Here is a 23,506-nt window from a genome sequence, read left to right on the forward strand (position 1 = left end):
TGCTGCCGCGCCGTTGCGCCCCGTCTGCGCGCTCGCCTAGCCCGCGACGTCGCTGACCGCAGCCGCCTGCCCACATCGGTCGGTGCCCAGCCGCCCCTTCCCCTCCCACGCCGACGCCGGGCCGTGCCCGAACCCCCGCGGCTGCCCACTCCTCGCCGCGCCGCTCAGATCGCCCGCCGTCCGTCCTGCCCCGCAGCCCCTCGCCGCCCCTACCGCATCCCCGTGGCCGCTGCGCTCGGCCGTGCCTCCACGCGCGCTCGTCTGCGTGCTTGCCCGCGCATGGCCGCGCCGCGCCCGGCCACTTCCCTGTCGCCATAGGCGTGGCGACGCCTACAGCCTCCGCTCGCTTTAGGCGCTCTGCCTGTCCCTTCGGTTGGTGTGAGAGAGAGAGAGAGAGAGAGAGAGAGAGAGAGAGAAACCTGACAAGGGGGCCCCACCCAGGTCAAAACCGCCATTGACTAGTGCCACATCAGCAGCTGGTGGAGAAAAACCAGCCGGGGGGGGGGTGTTTTGTCCGGTTTGGGTTTGTTTGGGGGGTAAAAGAAGCGGAAAAATAGATTAGGGGGTAAAGTGAACCACCCACTTTATTCAGGGTAGTAAAATGGACTTTTTTCTAAACTTTATTATCTATTCCTGTAAGACATCTCATTTGGAAAATTCGATGAACTAAGGGTCTGAAGAGTCCTCCGAGTTGAAAGGTATCATTTGGTTCGCACTTCTCTGGCGGCGCTGGAAACCTTTTTTTTCTAGAAAGCCAATCATTAATTTTATGTGGCATATGTGTGATTGGACAGCTTGCATACGCCAAGGCAGTCATGTCTTCCTGCCTATATAAAGCACCCCATTACCAACCTTACAACTCAGGCTAAGAGTTTCAACCAACTTAGAGAGCTCTCCTCTCCAGACCTCTCCCTTCTCTCCACCAGGAGTTTAGGGTTAGAGAGAGCGAGACGAGCAAAAACAATCTCTCGCCCCACTGTTATACCAAGTTCGCATCCACCTCACTGTTATACATCTTTGTATCACAATGGGTGGCCTATCCATGGAGCACCCTTGGGCATTCGCCTTCGGCCTACTAGGTATATTATTCTCACCGCGAACAACAGATGTCGAACAATCACCCCTTGTATTATCATAGTTTCTTAGTTACAGCCAAGGTTTTGGTAACCGAATGAGGCATTTTTACCGAGGGGGACTGGTAAACGCGGTTACCACGATTACCAAGAAATATCGATAAATACCGAGGATATTTCGAACGAATTTTATAGTTGATTTTTGAATTCAAATAAGTTAATGAATGAATATTTGAACCATAAACCTCTCAAAACAGGAACTAGGTTACTACCAACACGCCAGAACCAACTCTCATGGCATTAGTTAGATCCTACGAACTTTACTACAAATCGAGTGTTTAAATTAAAAAAATTAAAAAAACTGGTATTTTTTGCTTGGTACGTGGATTTACCGAGGGGCACGGAAATACGCGGTAACCATGGGAAATCTCGAAATTTCGACCGGTAACCAAAACCTTGGTTACAGCTACTATTTATTAGTGCAGTACTAGTAGACTACTTTGTGTCGTTTGAGATCACCCTTTTGCAGCGTCTATCTATATGTCTTATCTTTGCCACTGATTGATTAATTGATGTGTAGTCTGGTACTAGCTCTAGTGACATGTAGCTCGGTGCGCCAAAAAACCCAAAAAGAAACAACAACAAAGCAAATTGCTTATGTTTTTTCGAAAAGGATAAAGCGCATAAAAGAAAGATGTAAATGTGTCATACAATTATCACAGCTCATCGCTAACTTTGCTAAACTTTGCAGGCAACGTGATCTCTTTCTCGAGCCTCCTGGCCCCGATGTAAGCAACTGTCCATATTGGTTTTTGTTTCATTTGATCATGTTAATCAATATGTTCCCCCATAATAACTAACCAATGTATTCAAAAAAACAAAATGTTAGACCAACATTCTACCGGATCTTCAAGAGCAAATCCACGGAGGGGTTCCAGTCGGTGCCCTACGTCGTGGCCCTGTTCAGCGCGATGCTGTGGATATTCTACGCACTGGTCAAGACCGGTGAGGGCCTCCTTATCAGCATCAACGCTGCCGGCTGCGTCATTGAGACCGTCTACATCGTCATGTACCTCGTCTACGCCCCCAGGAAGGCCAAGATTTTCACAGCCAAGATCGTCGTTCTCCTCAACATCGCCGGCTTCGGGCTCATCTTCCTCCTCACCCTCTTCGCCTTCCACGGCGAGACACGCGTCGTCTCGCTCGGCTGGATCTGCGTCGGCTTCTCCGTCTGCGTCTTCGTTGCCCCACTCAGCATCATTGTGAGCCCTTTTTGACCCACAAACCTCCTACTCGAGCTCATGCATGGCGGGACCTCTTGTACGTGTGTCAACTAACTTGATGTGTTCCTTTCCCCAGGGACGAGTCATCAAGACCAAGAGTGTGGAGTACATGCCCTTCTCCCTCTCCCTCACGCTCACCCTCAGCGCCGTTGACTGGTTCCTCTACGGCCTGCTCATCAAGGACAAATACGTGGCGGTAATTTAAACATCATCCAGCCCTTCTATTAATTTGCCGATCGATACGCATTCTATTCGCAAGCATGAGCAATGACGAGTGGCAATTAACTTTTTGTTTGCAGCTCCCAAACATCCTTGGCTTCACCTTCGGGATGATCCAAATGGTCGTCTACATGTTCTACATGAACGCGACGCCGGTGGTGAGCGATCTGAAGGAGGGGAAAGAGGGGTTGAAGATGCCGGCGGAGGAGCAGGTGGTGGTGATCAACGTTGGCATGATCGAAAAGAGCTCTGGCGCTGTGGTTCGCCCGGTGACCGAGATGGTCAAAGCCGTCCCGGCGGCGCCGGGGCAACAAGTGATGGCGCTGGACTCTGCCCGCTTTGTCGATGTGGTGTAAATTCACGCATGCAGGCTTGCCTCATGCATGAGGCATAAGCTATTTAATAGCTGCTACCGCTGCTTTCACCAACCGTAAAAAAAACATTGCTTTCACCGCGTCCTTGATAATTAGAGGTTATTGCAATCCGTTGTTTCGTTTTGATTTTATTTGCGCCGACAGGGTTTTAAATATGTTATGGTGTTTTTTTTTCATTTGTAGTATATCTGGTGTGCTACTAGAGACGACATTTGTTCTGAGAGGAGATTGGAGTTATTCGGTGCAGGGTTGTAGTGTCCTTAGTCCTTACACATTTCGGCTTTGGTGTGAGCCGCTGGTCGGGGCATGACTTCCTTGAGAGCTCATATTCATGTTGAAACCATGAAATTGTTGCTATACGTTCACATGAGTTGGCCCACAAATCTCTCGCTCGCTCATCTCGGCTCCCTGCGCGCTCCACTTGCCTGCTTAGCATTTTTTTCGCCCACTCTACTTTTATCTTATAAAAATCTGGATATTTTTTATATGAAATCTTTAGTTAAATCAAAACATGTTTACAGATTTTAGAAAAATCTTTGATTTTTTAAAAATGTCACACACTAAAAAACCCATGATTTTTTGAAAAACATTTGGGAATTTCTAAAATATTCATGGATTTCAGAAATTATTTACAAAACTATTTAAAAAAGTTTGCAAACTTTATAAAATGTTCCGAAACATTGAAAATATACAAGAGTTAAAAATATGTTGATTGATTTAAAAATGTTTAATGATTTGTAAATATGTTCAGAATTTTTAAATGTTCACAGTTGTCAATAAGTATTCATGAGTTAAATGTGAAAAGATAAACAATGAAATAAAGAAAAGAAAAATTAAATAAAAACCAGCATGAACCACAAACAAGGACACATATCATTACAGGCCCTTATTGCACCAGGAGGCTCCAAATCTAGGGGGCTTCATAGATTTTAAGTGTGGAGTGCAGGTGGGAGTATTGTAACCCATCCGGAGTTTCTTGGGAGGAATTTGCTCTATGCACTGCAGGAAAAACTACATATGTCGAGCGTAATAAAAGCTGCACATGCCCATGTCGAGTGTTATTTCACGGGGTGCTCGTCATACAGCTCAGTATGCCAAATACCCCTAGAAAACACTTCATATATATATACGGGACTCGGCATACAACCCAATACGCCGAGCACCTTAAATAATTCACTCGGCACACTCAAGGTACTTCGCACGCATAATAAAAACACTCGGCCCACAAGGCACTCGGCAAATGTTTTACCACGAGTTACCTTTGGCCGTAGTTGATGGAGCTGTTACAGTGGGGGTAGTATGTCAGTGCCAAGTATTAGAAGTATATCTTTCCCAAGGACAAACAGAACATTGATATACCTGTCAGGACATCAAGTACATAACCATTCAGATGAAGGGCAAGGAAACTAATGCCGTTTTACCAGTTTACGGAGTTTGGATAATTGATCAAGAAAAATTTAGCATTGTGCTTCCAATGTTCTTGTTGATATTCGGATTACCACAGTCATGCTTCGGGGTAGCAATAATATGATGTTTCAAGTAATGGTTGGGTTTGAAGATCACAAGAAATACACAAGGAACAATTTTAGAAATAGCAAGGAACTCAAGGTATAACAAAAACACGACCAAGTATGTGTTGGATGGAAAGACATGGATGTTGTCGATGACAACACAATATTCGAGGGACAAGGATAACATTTCTCATCATGAATTCCATTCAGATCTTGGAAGAAGTCAAAATGTTGATGATGATCACACCTCATTTTGTCGAGAGGTTTCATGAAGATGTAATCGATCAGCGATGGCATCAAGCAAAAGGGGTGGTGAAGCGAAAGGCTATTGTAACCATAGATAAGATGCAATCTCAGAATCAGAGTTGTCTTTCAAGACAAACAATATGATGTGGAAAGCTCGACGTAAGCTTAACACAATGTGGGAATTGTGTTCTGGGGATGAAGAACTAGGTAGCAAGGTCAAGCTTTTGCATGAGGACGATGGTGTAGCCAATCGGCTGGGAAATGACATGATTGAGTAGAAAATCGTAGCAACAAAGATTATTAAGAGTCATTGAACCGCATTGTGGACTCGTTTCACTTATCGGTGTCCTCAAGCGGCAACCAACGCAGAATTTGGGAGAAAACTGAAATCGTGAGAGTAATACTTGATGAAGAACTCATAGGAAGTAATGAAGTTTCGTGATATTCTCGAGATACCAGAGGGTAATACTCGAAGTTAGATCAGAACAGAGGTTGGACTGGTGTATTGACATGCGGAAGAAAAGTGCTTTAACTTGTCTGGAAAATGGAATCAATGGAGAACAACATTGTTGGAACCATGATTGCAAACGACCAAATCACAGATACAACATGAATTTATACCGAGGGGGCGGTTATTTTTACGAGAATCTTCCTTGATAAGATCTACATCGTGTCCATGGGCATGAACACAAAGGTTCAAGGTCGCCTCCCACTTCTCCAATGCACAAATTCTCATTCATTGGTCTGCTAAAAAAGTTTTGAGTCTGAAAATTTACCTGGCGAAATACCAGAAGAGTATGACCTATGAAAATTTTGGGTTCACAGAAACAATTCAACAAACAACTGAAGCAAGGGATTCAACTTAGAAAGCGGAGTACCGAAGTCAAAGTAGACGATGTGACTCGTCAAAGGTAATTTGTATCAAGGGAAGAACTCAAGTGTTTAGAATATGCATGAACGGTCGAATAATAATCCACCAAAGGATCTGGCGGCCCACAAAGGATCTGATGTGAGTATCCATACTCAACTAGAAGAGGAACGAATGCAAATGCATCAGATTTTAGAAACATCTGAATAGTTTGAAGTATAAAATACAAAGGGATTGCGATTTCTGAATCGGGGGACCAGACGCAGATGCTCTAATTAAGGATGATTAAGTTGAATAGATTTAGAGGCATATAACCAATCAAAACTTGATTGGTCAAGAACTAGCTCATATCTGGAATGATGTCTGAGCCGAAATGATAAATTCTAAGGATCAATGGATGACCGTGTATTCGCACACGTGATGAATCAATGGGATAAATAGGACAACTCTACAACACAAATATAAACAAAAATCTTTATATTACAAGCCAGGCCCACGAGGACCCATAATACATCAGTCATGGAAGCAAATATTTGATACAGACATAGTAATTAAAGTTCTGCCTTAAGAAGGCTAAGCAAAACAACGACACTAGATCGAAAGGCAAGGCCTCCTGCATGGGACCACCAGACTACTCCTGGTCGTCGGTCTCCACATAGTACACACCATCGGGGTAACCTGCATCCTTGGTGTTACCATCTATTGCAGCAACCGAGTCAAATGAAAAGGGTAGCAAAGCAATGGTGAGTACTCATCCAAAGCACTCCCAAGACTTACATCAAATCTATACTAGATATGCATCGGTATCAAAGGAGTGGGGTCATTTCTATGTACTAAACTACAAAATAACAGAATAAGTGGGAGAAGCTCATCCTATCGAAGACTACATCTTTCAGTAATAGAAGAGAGGAGTGTATATGGTATCATCTTGTGCATATATATAGCTATAATCCTACCCAGAGATCCTCTCCTCGTCATGTTGTGAGAAAGATATCTCCGAGTTTATCTGTTTGTTATCAGGGGTGTGTTTTACCAAGTATACGGTTTTAGTTGTAGAAGTTCGGGATACAACTCCAAGTCATATTATTTTCGTGGACATGGCTATTCATATAGTTTAACTTCCTCTGCAGGAGTGCACCACATAACCTGATATGCTCGATTACCTCTGGCCAGACACACTTGTGTGGGTAATGCCCGGCCTCGGATAATCGACACGCCGTAGTCCTACCTAGACTCTACAGAGAGGTCAGCACGCCGGTCTACATCCTAAACACGAAGGGTTCATGGGCCGATTGCCCTAAGCACTCCTACGCATTGCGAGGATGGCCGGGACCAAGCCCACCTTGCATCCATGCATGCTTCGCACCCGGGCACGTGCCGCTCAACTGTGACATCTTACAGAGCTTTTGGGAAGAACGTACGATGCAGAGGGCCCCAGAAACCGTTATGCAGCATAGCGGTTAGTGCGTATATGCTAGTGGCAGTATCAAATACACCGAAATCATTAAGCATGTTACTATGAAATAACCGCAGACACTGACCAGGGCCCATGCCCACCTCTCTCCTAGGTGGTCTCTACTTAGCATGTCATTCCGCCACAGTGTATCACTCGCGGGTACTCTCCGAGCCGATCCGAGTTTAATGTATCATGTATGACGTATAGTGTATACAATTGGTCACTTTCATCATGTTGGTTTGGTTCGTGTTCGCTACTTTGATAATTTAATATTTGGGTGGACCGGTGCTTAGGTGATGTTCTTACTTGAACAAGCCTCCTACTTATGATTAACCCCCTCTCAAGCATCCGCAACTACAAGAAAAATATTCAGATAAAATCTAATCATAGCATGAAACATATGCATCCAAATTGTTCCCTTACGAAGAAACACATAAACTAGGGTTTAAGCTTCTGTCACTCTAGCAACCCATCATCTAATAACTACTCCACAATGCATTCCCTTAGGCCCAAATATGGTGAAGTGACATGTAGTCGATGTTCACATGACACCACTGAGGGAATCACAACATACATATCATCAAAATATCTAACACATATCAAGTTCACATGATTACTTGCAACATGACATCTCCCTTGACCTCAGGAATAAAAGTAAATACTCACAAATGATAATCGTGCTCAATATCAGATGGGTATTAAATAGCATAATGGATCTGAATATATAATCTTCCACCAAATAAACCATATAGTAATCAACTATTAGATGTAATCAACACTACTAGTCACCCACAAGTACAAATCTATGGTTCCGGTACAAAGACTGAACACAAGAGATGAACTAGGGTTTGAGAGGAGATGGTTCTATTGAAGAAGATGATGGATATTGCCCTCCCAAAGATGAGAGGGTTGTTGGTGATGACGATGACAATGGTCCCCCCCCCCCCCGGAGGGAAGTTCCCCTGGCGGAATCGCAAAAGTGCTCTTTCTCAAGTTCTTCCTTGAGACTGGTGCTTCGTCCAGAAAGGCCCCCCTTGATTTTTCTATCTCAAAATAACCTATATACCATAAGATGGGCACCGGAGGTAGGCTGAGGAGGGCACAACCCACCAGAGTGCGCCTGGGGGGCCAAGCGCGCCCTAGTGTCTTGTGATCACCAGGGTGGCCCCTCCGGTAATTTTTTGCTCCATTATTTTTCATATATTACAAAACAATTATCCATTAATTTTCAGCTTATTTGGAGATGTGCATAATAGGTAACTCCGACATAGCTTTTTCAGGTCCAGAATTCCAGCTGCCGACATATGAGAGAAAAGGCAATGGAATTACACCTAAAAGCATTATTATGCATAAAAACATTATAAATAATAGTTGTAAATCATGATGCAAAATGGACTTGTATCAACTCCCCCAGGCTTAGATCTTTTTTGTCCTCAAATGAAGAACTGATATCGAAAAACATGTCCACATGCTTAGAGAGAGAGAGGTGTCGATAAAAATAGAATACGGACATAGAAGCATCATAATTATTATTATAACAGCAAAGAACTTTTAACATAAAACTTTATCATACAAGTTTTGTCATATAACTTCTCATGAACAAGTAACAATTCATCACAACATTGAAGTATAAAGCATAAACTCTATTGAAAAGCAACAAACTATGTTTTCAGTCAACTTTGCAACTACAATTCATCATATTTTTAGGAAGGGTCACGTATCAGAGCCTTTTGGCAAGTCCACATACTCAAACATCATATAATATTCTATGATTGCTAACACTAAAAGCGTACCCATGAGCGAAAAGTTTCAACCGGACACACAAAAATATAGCGGCTTATAGTTTCGCCTCCCAACATATTCACCTCAAGGGTGATGTCAACAGTAATAACTCATGCTCACTCATATCCAAATGGATATATGTGTTTAGATCTTTCCTCACCACATGTTACTTGCCAAAAGAGAAAATAAAAAGGAATAGGGAAGAATACTTTGACTCTTGCATAAAATTAAATAAATAAAACTAAAAGATAGGCCCTTCGCAGAAGGAAGCTGAGGTTGCCATGCGCTTTTTGTTTGTATGCCAAATCCCTTAATGCGAAAGAACGTCACATTATATTGCCCCTTATGATAGCAACCATTACTATGCAGTTTGTCGCTTTTATTACTTCATCACAAGTTCGTACAACGCTCAATTTTCTCTTACACTAATTGATCCAACACATTTATAAGCAATTTGTATTGCCTTATTACACCGATGACAACGTACTTGAAGGGTCTTACTCAATCCATAGGTAGGTATGATGGACTCTCTAGGCATGAATTTAGGTTTAAGGTTTTTGCATGCACAACTAGTATCTCTACTTAGTGCAGAGTTTTTTGGCTAGCAAAGATATTGAGCAAGAACCACATGTTGAAGGTTCTATAACAATATAACTTCTATGTGAATATGAACATGCATAAATCATTACATTGTCTTCCTTGTCCAACGTCAACAACTTTGACATATAATATTTAATGGGGGCTCACAATCATAAAAGATGTCCAAGATAGTATATTTGCATGTGAATATTCTTGTGACGCCCCCGATTTAATCGTACACTAATCATGCGTGCAAATGTGTACGATCAAGATCAGGGACTCACGGGAAGATATCACAACACAACTCTAAAACATAAATAAGTCATACAAGCATCATAATACAAGCCAGGGGCCTCGAGGGCTCGAATACAAGGGCTCGATCATAGACGAGTCAGCGGAAGCAACAACATCTGAGTACAGACATAAGTTAAACAAGTTTGCCTTAAGAAGGCTAGCACAAACTGGGATACAGATCGAAAGAGGCGCATGCCTCCTACCTGGGATCCTCCTAACTACTCCTGGTCGTCGTCAGCGGGCTGCACGTAGTAGTAGGCACCTCCAGTGTAGTAGGAGTCATCGTCGACGGTGGCGTCTGGTTGCGACAACCAGAAAGAAAGGAAAGGGGGAAAAAGGGGGGGGGGAGAAAGCAACCGTGAGTACTCATCCAAAGTACTTGCAAGCAAGGAACTACACTACATATGCATGGGTATATGTGTAAGGAGGCCATATCAGTGGACTGAACTGCAGAATGCCAGAATAAGAGGGGGATAGCTAGTCCTATCGAAGACTACGCTTCTGGCAGCCTCCGTCTTGCAGCATGTAGAAGAGAGTAGATTGAAGTCCTCCAAGTAGCATCTCCAAGTAGCATCTCCAGTAGCATCACATAGCATAATCCTACCCGGCGATCCTCCCCTCATCGCCCTGTGGAAAAGCGATCACCGAGTTGTCTGTGGAACTTGGAAGGGTGTGTTTTATTAAGTATCCGGTTCTAGTTGTCATAAGGTCAAGGTACAACTCCAAGTCGTCCTGTTACCGAAGATCACGGCTATTCGAATAAATTAACTTCCCTGCAGGGGTGCACCACATAACCCAACACGCTCAATCCCATTTGGCCGGACACACTTTCCTGGGTCATGCCCGGCCTCGGAAGATCAACACGTCGCAGACCCACCTAGGCACAACAGAGAGGTCAGCACGCCGGTCTAAATCCTATGCGCGCAGGGGTCTGGGCCCATCGCCCATTGCACACCTGCATGTTGCGTACGCGGCCGGTGAGCAGACCTAGCAACCTCCATTACAAAGGAAGTTGCGTTAACGCAGTCCAACCCGGCGCGCGCCGCTCAGTCGCTGACGTCAAAAAGGCTTCGGCTGATACCACGACGCCGGGATACCCATAACTACTCCCGCGTAGATGGTTAGTGTGTATAGACCAAATGGCTAGACTCAGATCAAATACCAAGATCTCGTTAAGCGTGTTAAGTATCCGCGAACGCCGAACAGGGCCAGGCCCACATGTCTCCTAGGTGGTCTCAACCTGCCCTGTCGCTCCGCCACAAAGTAACAGTCGGGGGCCGTCGGGAACCCAGGCCCACCTCTACCGGGATGGAGCCACCTGTCCTTTCAGCCCCCTCATCAGAATCACTTGCGGGTACTCATCGAGCTGACCCAACTTTAGTCACCATTTGTATAGTATGTATGTATAGTATATACCCGTGATCACCTCCCGAGTGATCACAGCCCAATAGTATAGCAAGGCAGACTGACAAGAATGTAGGGCCAATGATGATAAACTAGCATCCTATACTAAGTATTTAGGATTGCAGGTAAGGTATCAACAGATGTAGCAACAATGTCAGGCTATGCATCAGAATAGGATTAACGGAAAGCAGTAACATGCTACACTACTCTAATGCAAGCAATATAGAGGAGAATAGGCGATATCTGGTGATCAAGGGGGGGGGCTTGCCTGGTTGCTCTGGCAAGAGAGAGGGGTCGTCAACTCCATAGTCGAACTGGGGCATCAGCATCGTCACGGGGTCTACCAAAGAGAAGAGGGGGAGAAATAGTAAATACATAACAAGCAAGTGCATAACAGGATAACAGGCAGAGCTAGACGTGTTCTAACGCGGTATGAGGTGATACCGGTGAAGGGGGGAAGCATCCGGGAAGTATTCCCAGGGTTCCGTGTTTTCAGGCAGAGGAGCCGGAGGGGGAAAGTTGCGAGTTCGATAGGTTAGGGGGGTGTGGCGGACGAACGGGTTGCGTATCCGGAATCGTCTCGTCGTTCTGAGCAACTTTCATGTTGAAAATAATTTAATCCGAGTTACGGATTAAAAGTTATGATTTTAATTAGTTATTTAAATTAATTCGAAAATGGAATAATGACATCAGCATGATGTCATGCTGACGTCAGCAGTCAACAGTGTTGACTGGTCAACCTGACGTGTGGGTCCCACATGTCATACTTTGCTTATACTAATTAGGATTTAACTAATCTAATTATAGTTTAATTAATTAGCAATAGTTAATTAGGTTAATTAAACAAGATTAATTAAGTTAATTAATTCACCAATTAACTAATTAATTAATTATTAATTTTATTAATTCATTTTTATTTTAATTCCTTTTTTGTAAAACATTCTAGGGCACGGGCCCCGTTTGTCATAGGCCCCTAGGGGCCTGTCGGGTTCGGGCGTGCAGGCGACGGGCGCCAGCCCGAATGGGCGCCCGCCCAGGCCAACTGGGGGAACGGCGAGGCGTCGCCGGCCACTGCAACGGGCGGCCGCAGCCGCCGGGAAAGGAAAGGGGGCGGCCATGGCGCGGCAGAGCCGGAGCGGGGGTTTGTGGGGGGGCGCGGGCCGGCGAGGCCGCAGCAGAGCGGGGGGAGGCGGCCACGGTGGGCGCGCACGGGGCGGGGCGCGGCCACGGTGGGCACGCACGGGACAGGGCGTGTGTGAGGCGCGGCCACGGTGGGCGCGCACGGGGAGGAGGCCGCGGTGGGCGCGCACTGGGAGGAGGCCACGGTGGGCACGCACGGGGAGAACATGCAGGAGCTCGTATCCGAGCTCAAGAAGGCACAGGGGGGTGGTGGAGCTCACAGCGATGTTGTAGGGATAGGCAGCGGGCTCGGGGTGGTCCGACGAGGTAGATCGACGGCGAGGGCAAGGTGGCAGCGACGGCGTCGACGAGCGGGCGTCCAGCGCTCCAGATCGGGGCAGGGGGAGCTGCGAGGAGATTGGTGGTGGCGGTGCTCGGCGCCTGTGGGCGGCAGCCTCTAGGGAGCGGTGGCTCGGGTGCCCGGCGCGCGCTCCACTGAGCGTGCTTGCGTGCGTGTGGCGGCGCGGGTGAGGGGACGAGGGAAACGATGGGGGATCAAGTGAGTGAGTGGATCGGGTTAGGGTTAGGTGGGTGAGGCCACATAGGCCATGGGGTGGCCGGTTGGGCCTTTGCCCAGTTGGGCCGGCCAGCTGGGCCATCTGGCCCGGTGAGGGAGGGGGGGTTTCTTTTTTTTGTGTGTGTTAGTTCTGTTTCTGTTTTGATTCCTTTTCTTATTTTCTTTTCTGTTTCATTTGTAGTTTCTTTTAATTTTTAGTTTTATCAAAAATCACCACTAGTACCTAAAGTAGTATTTATAAACAATCTGCTGTCACATCAATTCTTAACCCATAATAAAATATTTTTAATATTTTATAAAATCCAATAGGTATTTGTTTAATTGTCTTCACTACTATTTTAATTAGTTTAGAGCCCTTAAACATTTTATCAAGGTTTGGTTTCTCCATCGTGTTTACACATGATTTATCTGACCCACCTTGAACATTTTGGTTTCATTGTTTGAGAACTTTTATTATTTGCCTTTAATTGAATTTGAATTTGAATCGGTTTCAAACTAACACGAGATTAGTGATAGTAATCGAAGTGACGTGGCATCATTAGCAGAGAATTACTGTAGCTTAATTATCCGGGCGTCACAATTCTCCTCCACTACAAGAAATCTCGTCCCGAGATTTAAGAGGGGAGTAAGGGGGGAAAGTCCTGGTTACGATATTCTAACGGATCTTCTCGAAGAAGTTAATCCCTTTCGTTGATGTCTACAATTCTTTATTCCAATGCATCATGATAAACTTGTCATCATTTCTTCGGGAACTCCATCGTACTTACGAAAGGAGAAGGGGCAGCTCACTACGACATAATGCTTTTGAGGGAAACAATCTGGGGTTAACCCATGAATGAGTATAAGATTATCTCTCAAGTTGAATATATGAAATGCATCGAGAGTAAGGTGCGAAGGTACAATAAGAGGTTCCAAGCGGATAGATAGTTGCTCGAAGTCTGAACCAGAGTGAGAAAGGGTTCAGAGTAGCGAGAGTAAGTATTGCGTCTGATACCAGAATAGATCACTAGGACGGTGGCCCGTGAATTACATACGAGGCCACGCGCGAGGAATAACTTTGGGAATAGGGGGTGTACAGGACAGTCAGGTTTCGATCCTGTGGAACTGTGGGTTATGGGCCCACCATGTGGGTTTTTTTAATAGGAGAAGTGACATCTTGCAGGGTCATGATAGCAAGGCATGTCAGAGAGTAGCATGTCAGTTATGTCGGCAACAACGTCGGTACCAAGGGCGAGGGACGAAGAGAACCATTTTCCTGCTCGTCGAACGAGGAAGACCAATAGGCAAAGTTCTCGTCCATCGGTTGCTACCGGAATGTCAACAACAATAGTAACAGGGTCTTGCTGATAGAATTGTACACCGAGGTGTTTACATAAGCAGGAGAATATTACTGCTTAGATCATATAGATCACAAGCAACGTTAAACCAACCAATGGAATGGAAAATATGGTTATCAGATTAAACAGAACAATGGAAAGGAAAATGTGTTAAAACACATATTTCAAGGGTATATCGTTCCCAAGGACAAGCAGAGCATGATATCCATGATAGGATATAATGTAGAAAACTCTTTAGGTAAGGGGAGAGAAATTTCTTGACAGCGGTGTTTGGATAACTGACCAAGAAACATTTAGCATTGGGCTTCAAATGTTCTTGTTGAAAATCGGAGTACCATAGACAAGCTTCGAGATAGCATTGACAGGGTCTTCAAGCAAGGGTCGGACCTTGGATACACAAAGGATTTATCAGGAACCACTTGTAGAATAAGTCTTACCATTTCCTCATGGAAGAAAGGATAACCTTGAGGAAAGGGAACTATAACAATAGGGCCTTCGGCCAGGTGTGTTAGGCATGACATCATCTTACTGAGTCATATAAAGACCAATGATACGAATCTAGGAAAATGTCTCAACCATCATATCTGACCGAGATTCAGATCCGATTGGTGTCATGATACCTCAGACTCAGGATGTCCGAGAAGAAAAGGGTCTACACAACTCAACGAAATGACATTGCAAGATTCTCGGGAAATGAACTATGGGAGCGGGTTCCTAAAACAATAGTTCATCATTAAACCAAGGAGGGGATAAGAAGGTGGCTGACGGTCTCAGCGACACTTCATCGAGATTTCCAACAATATGGATTTCCACAATTATGTGAACATGGGGATAACATTTGTCATATCAAATGATATAATGAGGTATGCTCGAGGAAAACATACACAATTAAACATTGGTTGAAAGGTGCGCCCGAAATATGGGTCGGGTTTGCACGACCAATGTCAGAATGGTGATTCAATAATCAATAGTCCAAGAACGAACGACCGACCATTAACTTCAAAGCAATAGGGTTGCTAGAAGGGCAGAATTCAAACAGCACCGTTCACTTGTTGGTACACCGGTTGGAATGAACACGAGGACCAAGAAAGAATGGTGAGGGTGAGAAGTATCACCATACCAAGAATTCTTAAGAGGTGGTGAATTTCTCACGACATTCTTGACATAGAAGATGGTAATACTTCAAGGTAGAACATAACATAAGTCGGTTAACAAGGAACTCAAGGTATAGCCACAACACAAACAAGTTTGTGTTGGAAAGAAGGCAAGGAAGTAGTCGATGACACACAATTCATCGAGGGGCAAGGATGGTAATTCTTATCATGAATTTGATTGTTATTCTGGAATAGCTCAGAAAGTTGATAATGATCACGACACATTTGTCGAGAGATTACCTGAAGATGTAATCGATCCGCGATCACATCAAGTCAAAAGAATGATGAAGCAAGAGGTTATTGGAACCATGGGTACGGCACAAACTCGGAACCAAGCTTGTTGTCTGAGGTGGAATGATAAGACATGGAAATCAACGTAAGCTTAGCTCAGCGTCGAAAATTATGCTCTGGGAAGAGGACCAGGTAGCACGGTTAAAATCGGCACGACAAGGATATAGCCAAAAAGGCTAGGAATGATGTGATGGAATTCAAACTCGTAAGTAATGAAGGTTACCGAGAGTTGCTTAATCGCGATGCGGACTCGTGTCAGTTATCGGTGTCTTTGAGTGTTAAATAACTCAGAGCCCGTGCAAAATTGGAATCAATGAGAATGTAGCACTTGATGAAGAACTCATAAGAAGTTATGCAGTTCCGTGATAATCTTGAGATACCTGGGGGTAACACTCGAGGACAATCCAAAGTAGAGCTTGGACTGGGGTATTGTTATAAAGAAGATAAGTGCTTAAACATGCACGAGAAATGGTATTTAAAAGAGATCATGGTCGGAACCACGATTGCAAAAGGCCAGATCCCAGATATAAGATGTACTTATACCAAGGGAATAATTAATTTAAGAGAAGCTTTAATGATAAGATCTACATCGTGTCCATGGGCATGAACACAAAGTTCAAGGTCGACTCCCACTTCCATAATGCATAACCTTCCATTCACTTCTCGTTCTCAAAGAAGTTGTATGGTAGAAAATTATCTGCTAAACACTAGAAAGGTTGACTTGTCAAAACCTTCCGGTTCATACGGTTTTTAATGAAGGTATAGGTTCAACCCATAGGGGCTTCTTAGAAACATATACCACAAGTTTTAAGAGTAAATAACACAAGCTCGAAAGTAGAGCAAGGTTGAGAAAGTAGATGATACAATTTACCAAAGGCATTATGTATCCAAGGGAAGGCTCACAAGGTTATTGAATATGAAGGAAAATGTCGGATAAAATCCATTAAAGGATTTGTCGGTCCATAACAGAGCTGATGTGAGCATCGGCACACAATCAGAGGAAGTAACAATGCAAGAAATTGGATTTTAGAAACAACTGAATAACTTAGAGCTCAATTGCTAAGGGATTATGATTTACAAAGCGAAGGATCAGAAGCAGACACTCTGATCAAGGATGGGTAAATTCAATAGACTTAGGGGCACAATCGACGACAATTTAATTGGCGAGAACCAGTTCATGATTAAAACTACGTCCGAGCCGGAAGGATGAATTCTAGGATCTGTTTGAGGATTGCGAGCATTCGCCACAAATCGAAACAACGGACTAAAAATGACAATGACAATGGATGTCAACAAGATTACTAGACTTATGGGATTAACCATAATGCAAGCAATCAAGAATTTCAAGAGCAATAGGTTGCTCAGGATTTTCGGAAGATCGAATGGTATTTCGAGGATTGGTGACATACATGAATCAACTGGGGATGAGTGGATACTCGGTAAGTGCGAGAAATTATCCGTAGGGGTATTCATGTAACAAAGAACTGCAAGGCAATAGTCACAAAGTATTCTCGGAACACTAGATAGAATTTCGAGGTATCTTGTAATAACAAGATCGACTGGGTATAAAGTAAGAACGACGGGTGTAAGTATTTATCCATAGGGATATTGCAATGGTAGGGAATTGCAAAAGCAACGGGCACAAGGTCTCGAGAGAATATCGAAAGGTATCTTCGGAATCCTTCGGTGCACAAGTTAATCATCTAGACTGAAGAGGCTCTCCGGGAGAAAGTATTATCGAGAACCTAGAGTCAGAGTTAGTAAAAATCGTTTAACCTGAATAGAAGAGAGATCAGATTCCCAGAGTACAGATCGAGGAGTAAAAGATCCTAATACCACCCAAATGGCGACGTGAGCCCATGGGCCGCACAGCCATGTTAGTAAAATAGTTTTCATCGTCTAGACTCAACATCGGCCAAGGAGTTGGAAGGGGATTCCTACAGGCAGTCGGCTCTGATACCAACTTGTGACGCTCCCAATTCAATCGTACACTAATCATGCACGCAAATGTGTACGATCAAGATCAGGGACTCACGGGAAGATATCACAACACAACTCTAAAACATAAATAAGTCATACAAGCATCATAATACAAGCCAGGGGCCTCGAGGGCTCGAATACAAGTGCTCGATCATAGACGAGTCAGCGGAAGCAACAATATCTGAGTACAGACATAAGTTAAACAAGTTGCCATAAGATGGCTAGCACAAACTGGGATACAGATCGAAAGAGGCGCAGGCCTCCTGCCTGGGATCCTCCTAACTACTCCTGGTCGTCGTCAGCGGGCTGCACGTAGTAGTAGGCACCTCCAGTGTAGTAGGAGTCGTCGTCGACGGTGGCGTCTGGCTCCTGGACTCCAGCATCTGGTTGCGACAACCAGAAAGAAAGGAAAGGGGGAAAAAGGGGGGAGAAAGCAACCGTGAGTACTCATCCAAAGTACTCGCAAGCAAGGAACTACACTACATATGCATGGGTATATGTGTAAGGAGGCCATATCAGTGGACTGAACTGCAGAATGCCAGAATAAGAGGGGGATAGCTAGTCCTATCGAAGACTACGCTTCTGGCAGCCTCCGTCTTGCAGCATGTAGAAGAGAGTAGATTGAAGTCCTCCAAGTAGCATCTCCAAGTAGCATCTCCAGTAGCATCGCATAGCATAATCCTACCCGGCGATCCTCCCCTCGTCGCTCTGTGGAAAAGCGATCACCGAGTTGTCTGTGGAACTTGGAAGGGTGTGTTTTATTAAGTATCCAGTTCTAGTTGTCATAAGGTCAAGGTACAACTCCAAGTCGTCCTGTTACCGAAGATCACGGCTATTCGAATAGATTAACTTCCCTGCAGGGGTGCACCACATAACCCAACACGCTCGATCCCATTTGGCCGGACACACTTTCCTGGGTCATGCCCGGCCTCGGAAGATCAACACGTCGCAGCCCCACCTAGGCACAACAGAGAGGTCAGCACGCCAGTCTAAATCCTATGCGCGCAGGGGTCTGGGCCCATCGCCCATTGCACACCTGCACGTTGCATACGCGGCCGGTGAGCAGACCTAGCAACCTCCATTACAAAGGAAGTTGGTTAACGCAGTCCAACCCGGCGCGCGCCGCTCAGTCGCTGACGTCAAAAAGGCTTCGGCTGATACCACGACGCCGGGATACCCATAACTACTCCCGCGTAGATGGTTAGTCTGTATAGACCAAATGGCCAGACTCAGATCAAATACCAAGATCTCGTTAAGCGTGTAAGTATCCGCGAACACCGAACAGGGCCAGGCCCACATGTCTCCTAGGTGGTCTCAACCTGCCCTGTCGCTCCGCCACAAAGTAACAGTCGGGGGCCGTCGGGAACCCAGGCCCACCTCTACCGGGATGGAGCCACCTGTCCTTTCAGCCCCCTCATCAGAATCACTTGCGGGTACTCATCGAGCTGACCCGACTTTAGTCACCATCTGTATAGTATGTATGTATGTATAGTATATACCCGTGATCACCTCCCGAGTGATCACAGCCCAATAGTATAGCAAGGCAGACTGACAAGAATGTAGGGCCAATGATGATAAACTAGCATCCTATACTAAGTATTTAGGATTGTAGGTAAGGTATCAACAGATGTAGCAACAATGTCAGGCTATGCATCAGAATAGGATTAACAGAAAGCAGTAAGATGCTACACTACTCTAATGCAAGCAGTATAGAGGAGAATAGGCGATATCTGGTGATCAAGGGGGGGGGGCTTGCCTGGTTGCTCTGGCAAGAGAGAGGGGTCGTCAACTCCGTAGTCGAACTGGGGCATCAGCATCGTCACGGGGTCTACCGAAGAGAAGAGGGGGGAGAAACAGTAAATACATAGCAAGCAAGTGCATAACAGGATAACAGGCAGAGCTAGACGTGTTCTAACGCGGTATGAGGTGATACCGGTGAAGGGGGGAAGCATCCGGGAAGTATTCCCGGGGTTCCGTGTTTTCGGGCAGAGGAGCCGGAGGGGGAAAGTTGCGAGTTCGATAGGTTAGGGGGGTGTGGCGGACGAACGGGTTGCGTATCCGGAATCGTCTCGTCGTTCTGAGCAACTTTCATGTTGAAAATAATTTAATCCGAGTTACGGATTATGATTTTCTAAAGATTTTATTAATTTCTGGAATTTAATTAGTTATTTAAATTAATTCGAAAATGGAATAATGACATCAGCATGATGTCATGCTGACGTCAGCAGTCAACAGAGTTGACTGGTCAACCTGACGTGTGGGTCCCACATGTCATACTCTGCTTATACTAATTAGGATTTAACTAATCTAATTATAGTTTAATTAATTATCAATAGTTAATTAGGTTAATTAAACAAGATTAATTAAGTTAATTAATTCACTAATTAACTAATTAATTAATTATTAATTTTATTAATTCATTTTTATTTTAATTCCTTTTTTTTATAAAACGTTCTGGGGCACGGGCCCCGTTTGTCATAGGCCCCTAGGGCCTATCGGGTTCGGCGTGCAGGCGACGGGCGCCAGCCCGAATGGGCGCCCGCCCAGGCCAACTGGGGGAACGGCGAGGCGTCGCCGGCCACTGCAACGGGCGGCCGCAGCCGCCGGGAAAGGAAAGGGGGCGGCCATGGCACGGCAGAGCCGGAGCGGGGGTTTGTGGGGGTGCGCGGGCCGGCAAGGCCGCATCAGAGCGGGGGGAGGCGGCCACGGTGGGCGTGCACGGGGCAGGGCGCGGCCACGGTGGGCGCGCACGGGACAGGGCGTGTGCGAGGCGTGGCCACGATTGGCGCGCACGGGGAGGAGGGCGCGGTGGGCGCGCACTGGGAGGAGGCCACGGTGGGCGTGCACGGGGAGGACATGCAGGAGCTCGTATTCGAGCTCAGGAAGGCACAGGGGGGGTGGCGGAGCTCACAGCGATGTTGTAGGGACAGGCAGCGGGCTCGGGGTGGTCCGACGAGGTAGATCGACGGCGAGGGCGAGGTGGCAGCGACGGCGTCGACGAGCGGGCGTCCAGCGCTCCAGATCGGGGCAGGGGGGAGCTGCGAGGAGACTGGTGGTGGCGGTGCTCGGCGCCTGTGGGTGGCGGCCTCTAGGGAGCGGTGGCTCGGGTGCCCGGCGCGCGCTCCACTGAGCGTGCGTGCGTGCGTGTGGCGGCGCGGGTGAGGGGATGAGGGAAACGATGGGGGATCGAGTGAGTGGGAGGATCGGGTTAGGGTTAGGTGGGTGAGGCCATATAGGCCATGGGGTGGCCGGTTGGGCCTTTGCCCAGTTGGGCCGGCCAGCTGGGCCATCTGGCCCAGTGAGGGAGGGGGGGTTCCTTTTTTTGTGTGTGTTAGTTCTGTTTCTGTTTTGATTCCTTTTCTTATTTTCTTTTCTGTTTCATTTGTAGTTTCTTTTAATTTTTAGTTTTATCAAAATCACCACTAGTACCTAAAGTAGTATTTATAAACAAACTGATGTCACATCAATTCTTAACCCATAATAAAATATTTTTAATATTTTATAAAATCCAATAGGTATTTGTTTAATTGTCTTCACTACTGTTTTAATTAGTTTAGAGCCCTTAAACATTTTATCAAGGTTTGGTTTCTCCATCGTATTTACACATGATTTATCTGACCCACCTTGAACATTTTGGTTTCATTGTTTGAGAACTTTTATTATTTGCCTTTAATTGAATTTGAATTTGAATCGGTTTCGAACTAACACAAGATTAGCGATAGTAATCGAAGTGACGTGGCATCATTAGCAGAGAATTACTGTAGCTTAATTATCCGGGCGTCACAGTTCTCTTCCCTTATTAATTCTTTCATGAGTTGCATCATTGACCAATGCTATATTCGTCAATCTCCAATAAATTTTACCACTTATACTTTTCCTTATGTGATGTCATTATTTACCATAAGATTAGCATATGATTTTTTTTCATTTATTTCTCTTTATTTTATTGCAACATGGAAGTAATTAAATAAAGGCTCAAACTAACTTTATTATATATCTCGCACATGATTACATAGTGTGACAGCCTGGTTTTGCCCTCTTCTCTCTTCTAGTTTTCAGTTGGGCATTGATTTGAATTTTGAGTTTGAATCATTTCAGTTGGACTTAAAACACTTGGGCATCACCTTGGCTTTCACCCAAGTGGCTCACCCCTCCTCAAAACCATCATTTCCTCTCTGGTCTACCTCAAAATAATGGCATGAGTATTTTTATTAGATGAAAAAATATTCATTTCCCACTCAAAAAACCCTAACCAGAAGCTTGTGCTCCAAAGCAACCCCAATTTTTCCTGGCCACAAAAATCTGAGAAAATTATCAAAAATCCTCTGAACCCCAAGGCACCTCCCTGAGAAAAAATATCACACCACTTTTTGTAATATTTTTGCTACATAAATTATTTTATGTTCTGGGAAGAAATGGTAGTTTCTACAGCAATTTACCTGATCAAATGGAGCTGCATTTTCTTGTGCATCACCACCATCCTAGATGATTGCTAGCCACCAAAGCGCAGCTCCCAATTCCCAGCCATTTAACCTCAGCAAGCTCTCGAAGTTACTGTCCAGTAACTTGCAGTGAAGTAAAAATCTTGTTCACTGCGTCTGAGCTCAAACCAAAATGTGGTAACCTCTAAATCTACCACGAACAACACGCCAGACGTGAAGTTTAGGCTTAGCTGGGCCTAAGGTCAGAGTTTACGCGGTGACCGCGTTCGCCCAAGCGTGCTGGCATGCAGCTGACGCTCTCTGCGTCGCGCCCGAGCCTCTATTGATCGCGTGATCGCTTCCCTGCCTGCCAAACCTTGCCAAACCTCGACACCATCTCACTTCAACTCCTCAGGTATCATCGCCACTGCCTCAGTTCATAGCTGAATAGGCAGGTGTTGAAGAAATGGAAGAAGATGAAGATGTGGACATTGGGAGCACCACACCTGTGATGAATGATAACTTTTGGGAAAGTCAGCACCCCAACTCTCCTTTGTTCACGCCACTGCAATAAATTCCTCAGTCCCCAGTACCTATTGGAGTTTAAATGGGCTATGATGAAATTCACACTGCGCCTTCCATTCCTGAAGAAATTCCAGCCACTAGTGCTGATGTCAAAGCTACTGATGAAATGGATACCGAGGCTGCTACTGAAGCACAAGCTGAAATTCCTCAGCCTGCGGCTCCAGAGATTGAGATTCCTGAGATTGTGCTGCAATTGGCTGATACTCCTCAGTCAAAGCCGAAGAATCCATTCTCGAAGACGCCAAAATTCAAGGCTAATGACTTCTTCCATGAGCATGTGTTCTTCACCGACTACAACCCTTGTGACTCTGCTCGTCTTAGAAGGAAGTGTTTCTGGACTGCCAGCCAAGAAAACTTCTATTCTTCACTGCTTTTTGATAAGGACAAAATCTTTGATCATGCGCATATTCCTCATGTGGACATGGAATCACTGCCGTGCTTCACACCAGTGCTTTGTCTTCTTCATGACACTAGATTGCTCAACTTTTGCACAGACATATGTGATTGGAATGAAGAACTCATTCTTCAGTTCTATGTGACGCTGCACGTCACTAGAAATGTTGAAGATGTCAACTCTTGGGTGTTGGACTGGATGACAAAGAACACTCACTTCAAAGCACCGGCCTCTGAATTGCTTCACGCCCTGCCTGTCAGTCGTCCCCTTGAAGGTGCCAGTCGTATATATCATGAACCTGAGCTGTCTGATCACTTCATGCAAGTACTGATGAAGCCACTGAAGCCCGGTCAAGCCCCAAGGACCAAATTCCTCGTGAAGGAATTGCTATATGTGCCTCGGACTGTCTATCGCATTTTGACCAAGACATTAAGTCCAATCAAAGGCCATGACTCAAATGATGAAGAAGTCGTTGGCATCATGAAGAACCTGCTATTCAATATCATGCATGGTATCCCAATAAACTACCATGACTTCTTCATGTAGACTATGGCAAACG

The 23,506-nt window shown here is 45.2% G+C and overlaps 1 protein-coding gene across 1 annotated transcript; it reads left to right on the top strand.

Annotated features, from left to right (window-relative positions):
* The first annotated feature begins 862 nt into the window (after nt 1–862).
* Nucleotides 863–3,059, top strand: LOC123139606 (bidirectional sugar transporter SWEET13). The gene is made up of 5 exons (XM_044559363.1): nt 863–1,079; nt 1,825–1,861; nt 1,963–2,335; nt 2,433–2,552; nt 2,656–3,059. Exons 1-5 carry the CDS (start codon nt 1,028–1,030, stop codon nt 2,929–2,931), a joined length of 858 nt encoding a protein of 285 aa, XP_044415298.1. The 5' UTR covers nt 863–1,027; the 3' UTR covers nt 2,932–3,059.
* Nucleotides 3,060–23,506: the final 20,447 nt, after the last annotated feature.

Source organism: Triticum aestivum, chromosome 6B (assembly GCF_018294505.1).
Source record: "Triticum aestivum cultivar Chinese Spring chromosome 6B, IWGSC CS RefSeq v2.1, whole genome shotgun sequence".
Lineage (NCBI taxonomy): Eukaryota > Viridiplantae > Streptophyta > Magnoliopsida > Poales > Poaceae > Triticum > Triticum aestivum.

Excerpts from the sequence above, each read along its gene's own strand:
- LOC123139606 (XM_044559363.1), top strand. The coding sequence starts at position 1,028 with ATGGGTGGCCTATCCATGGAGCACCCTTGGGCATTCGCCTTCGGCCTA. Across the intron at positions 1,080-1,824 it reads ATTCGCCTTCGGCCTACTAG|GCAACGTGATCTCTTTCTCG; the intron begins GTATATTATTCT and ends TAAACTTTGCAG. Across the intron at positions 1,862-1,962 it reads TCGAGCCTCCTGGCCCCGAT|ACCAACATTCTACCGGATCT; the intron begins GTAAGCAACTGT and ends ACAAAATGTTAG.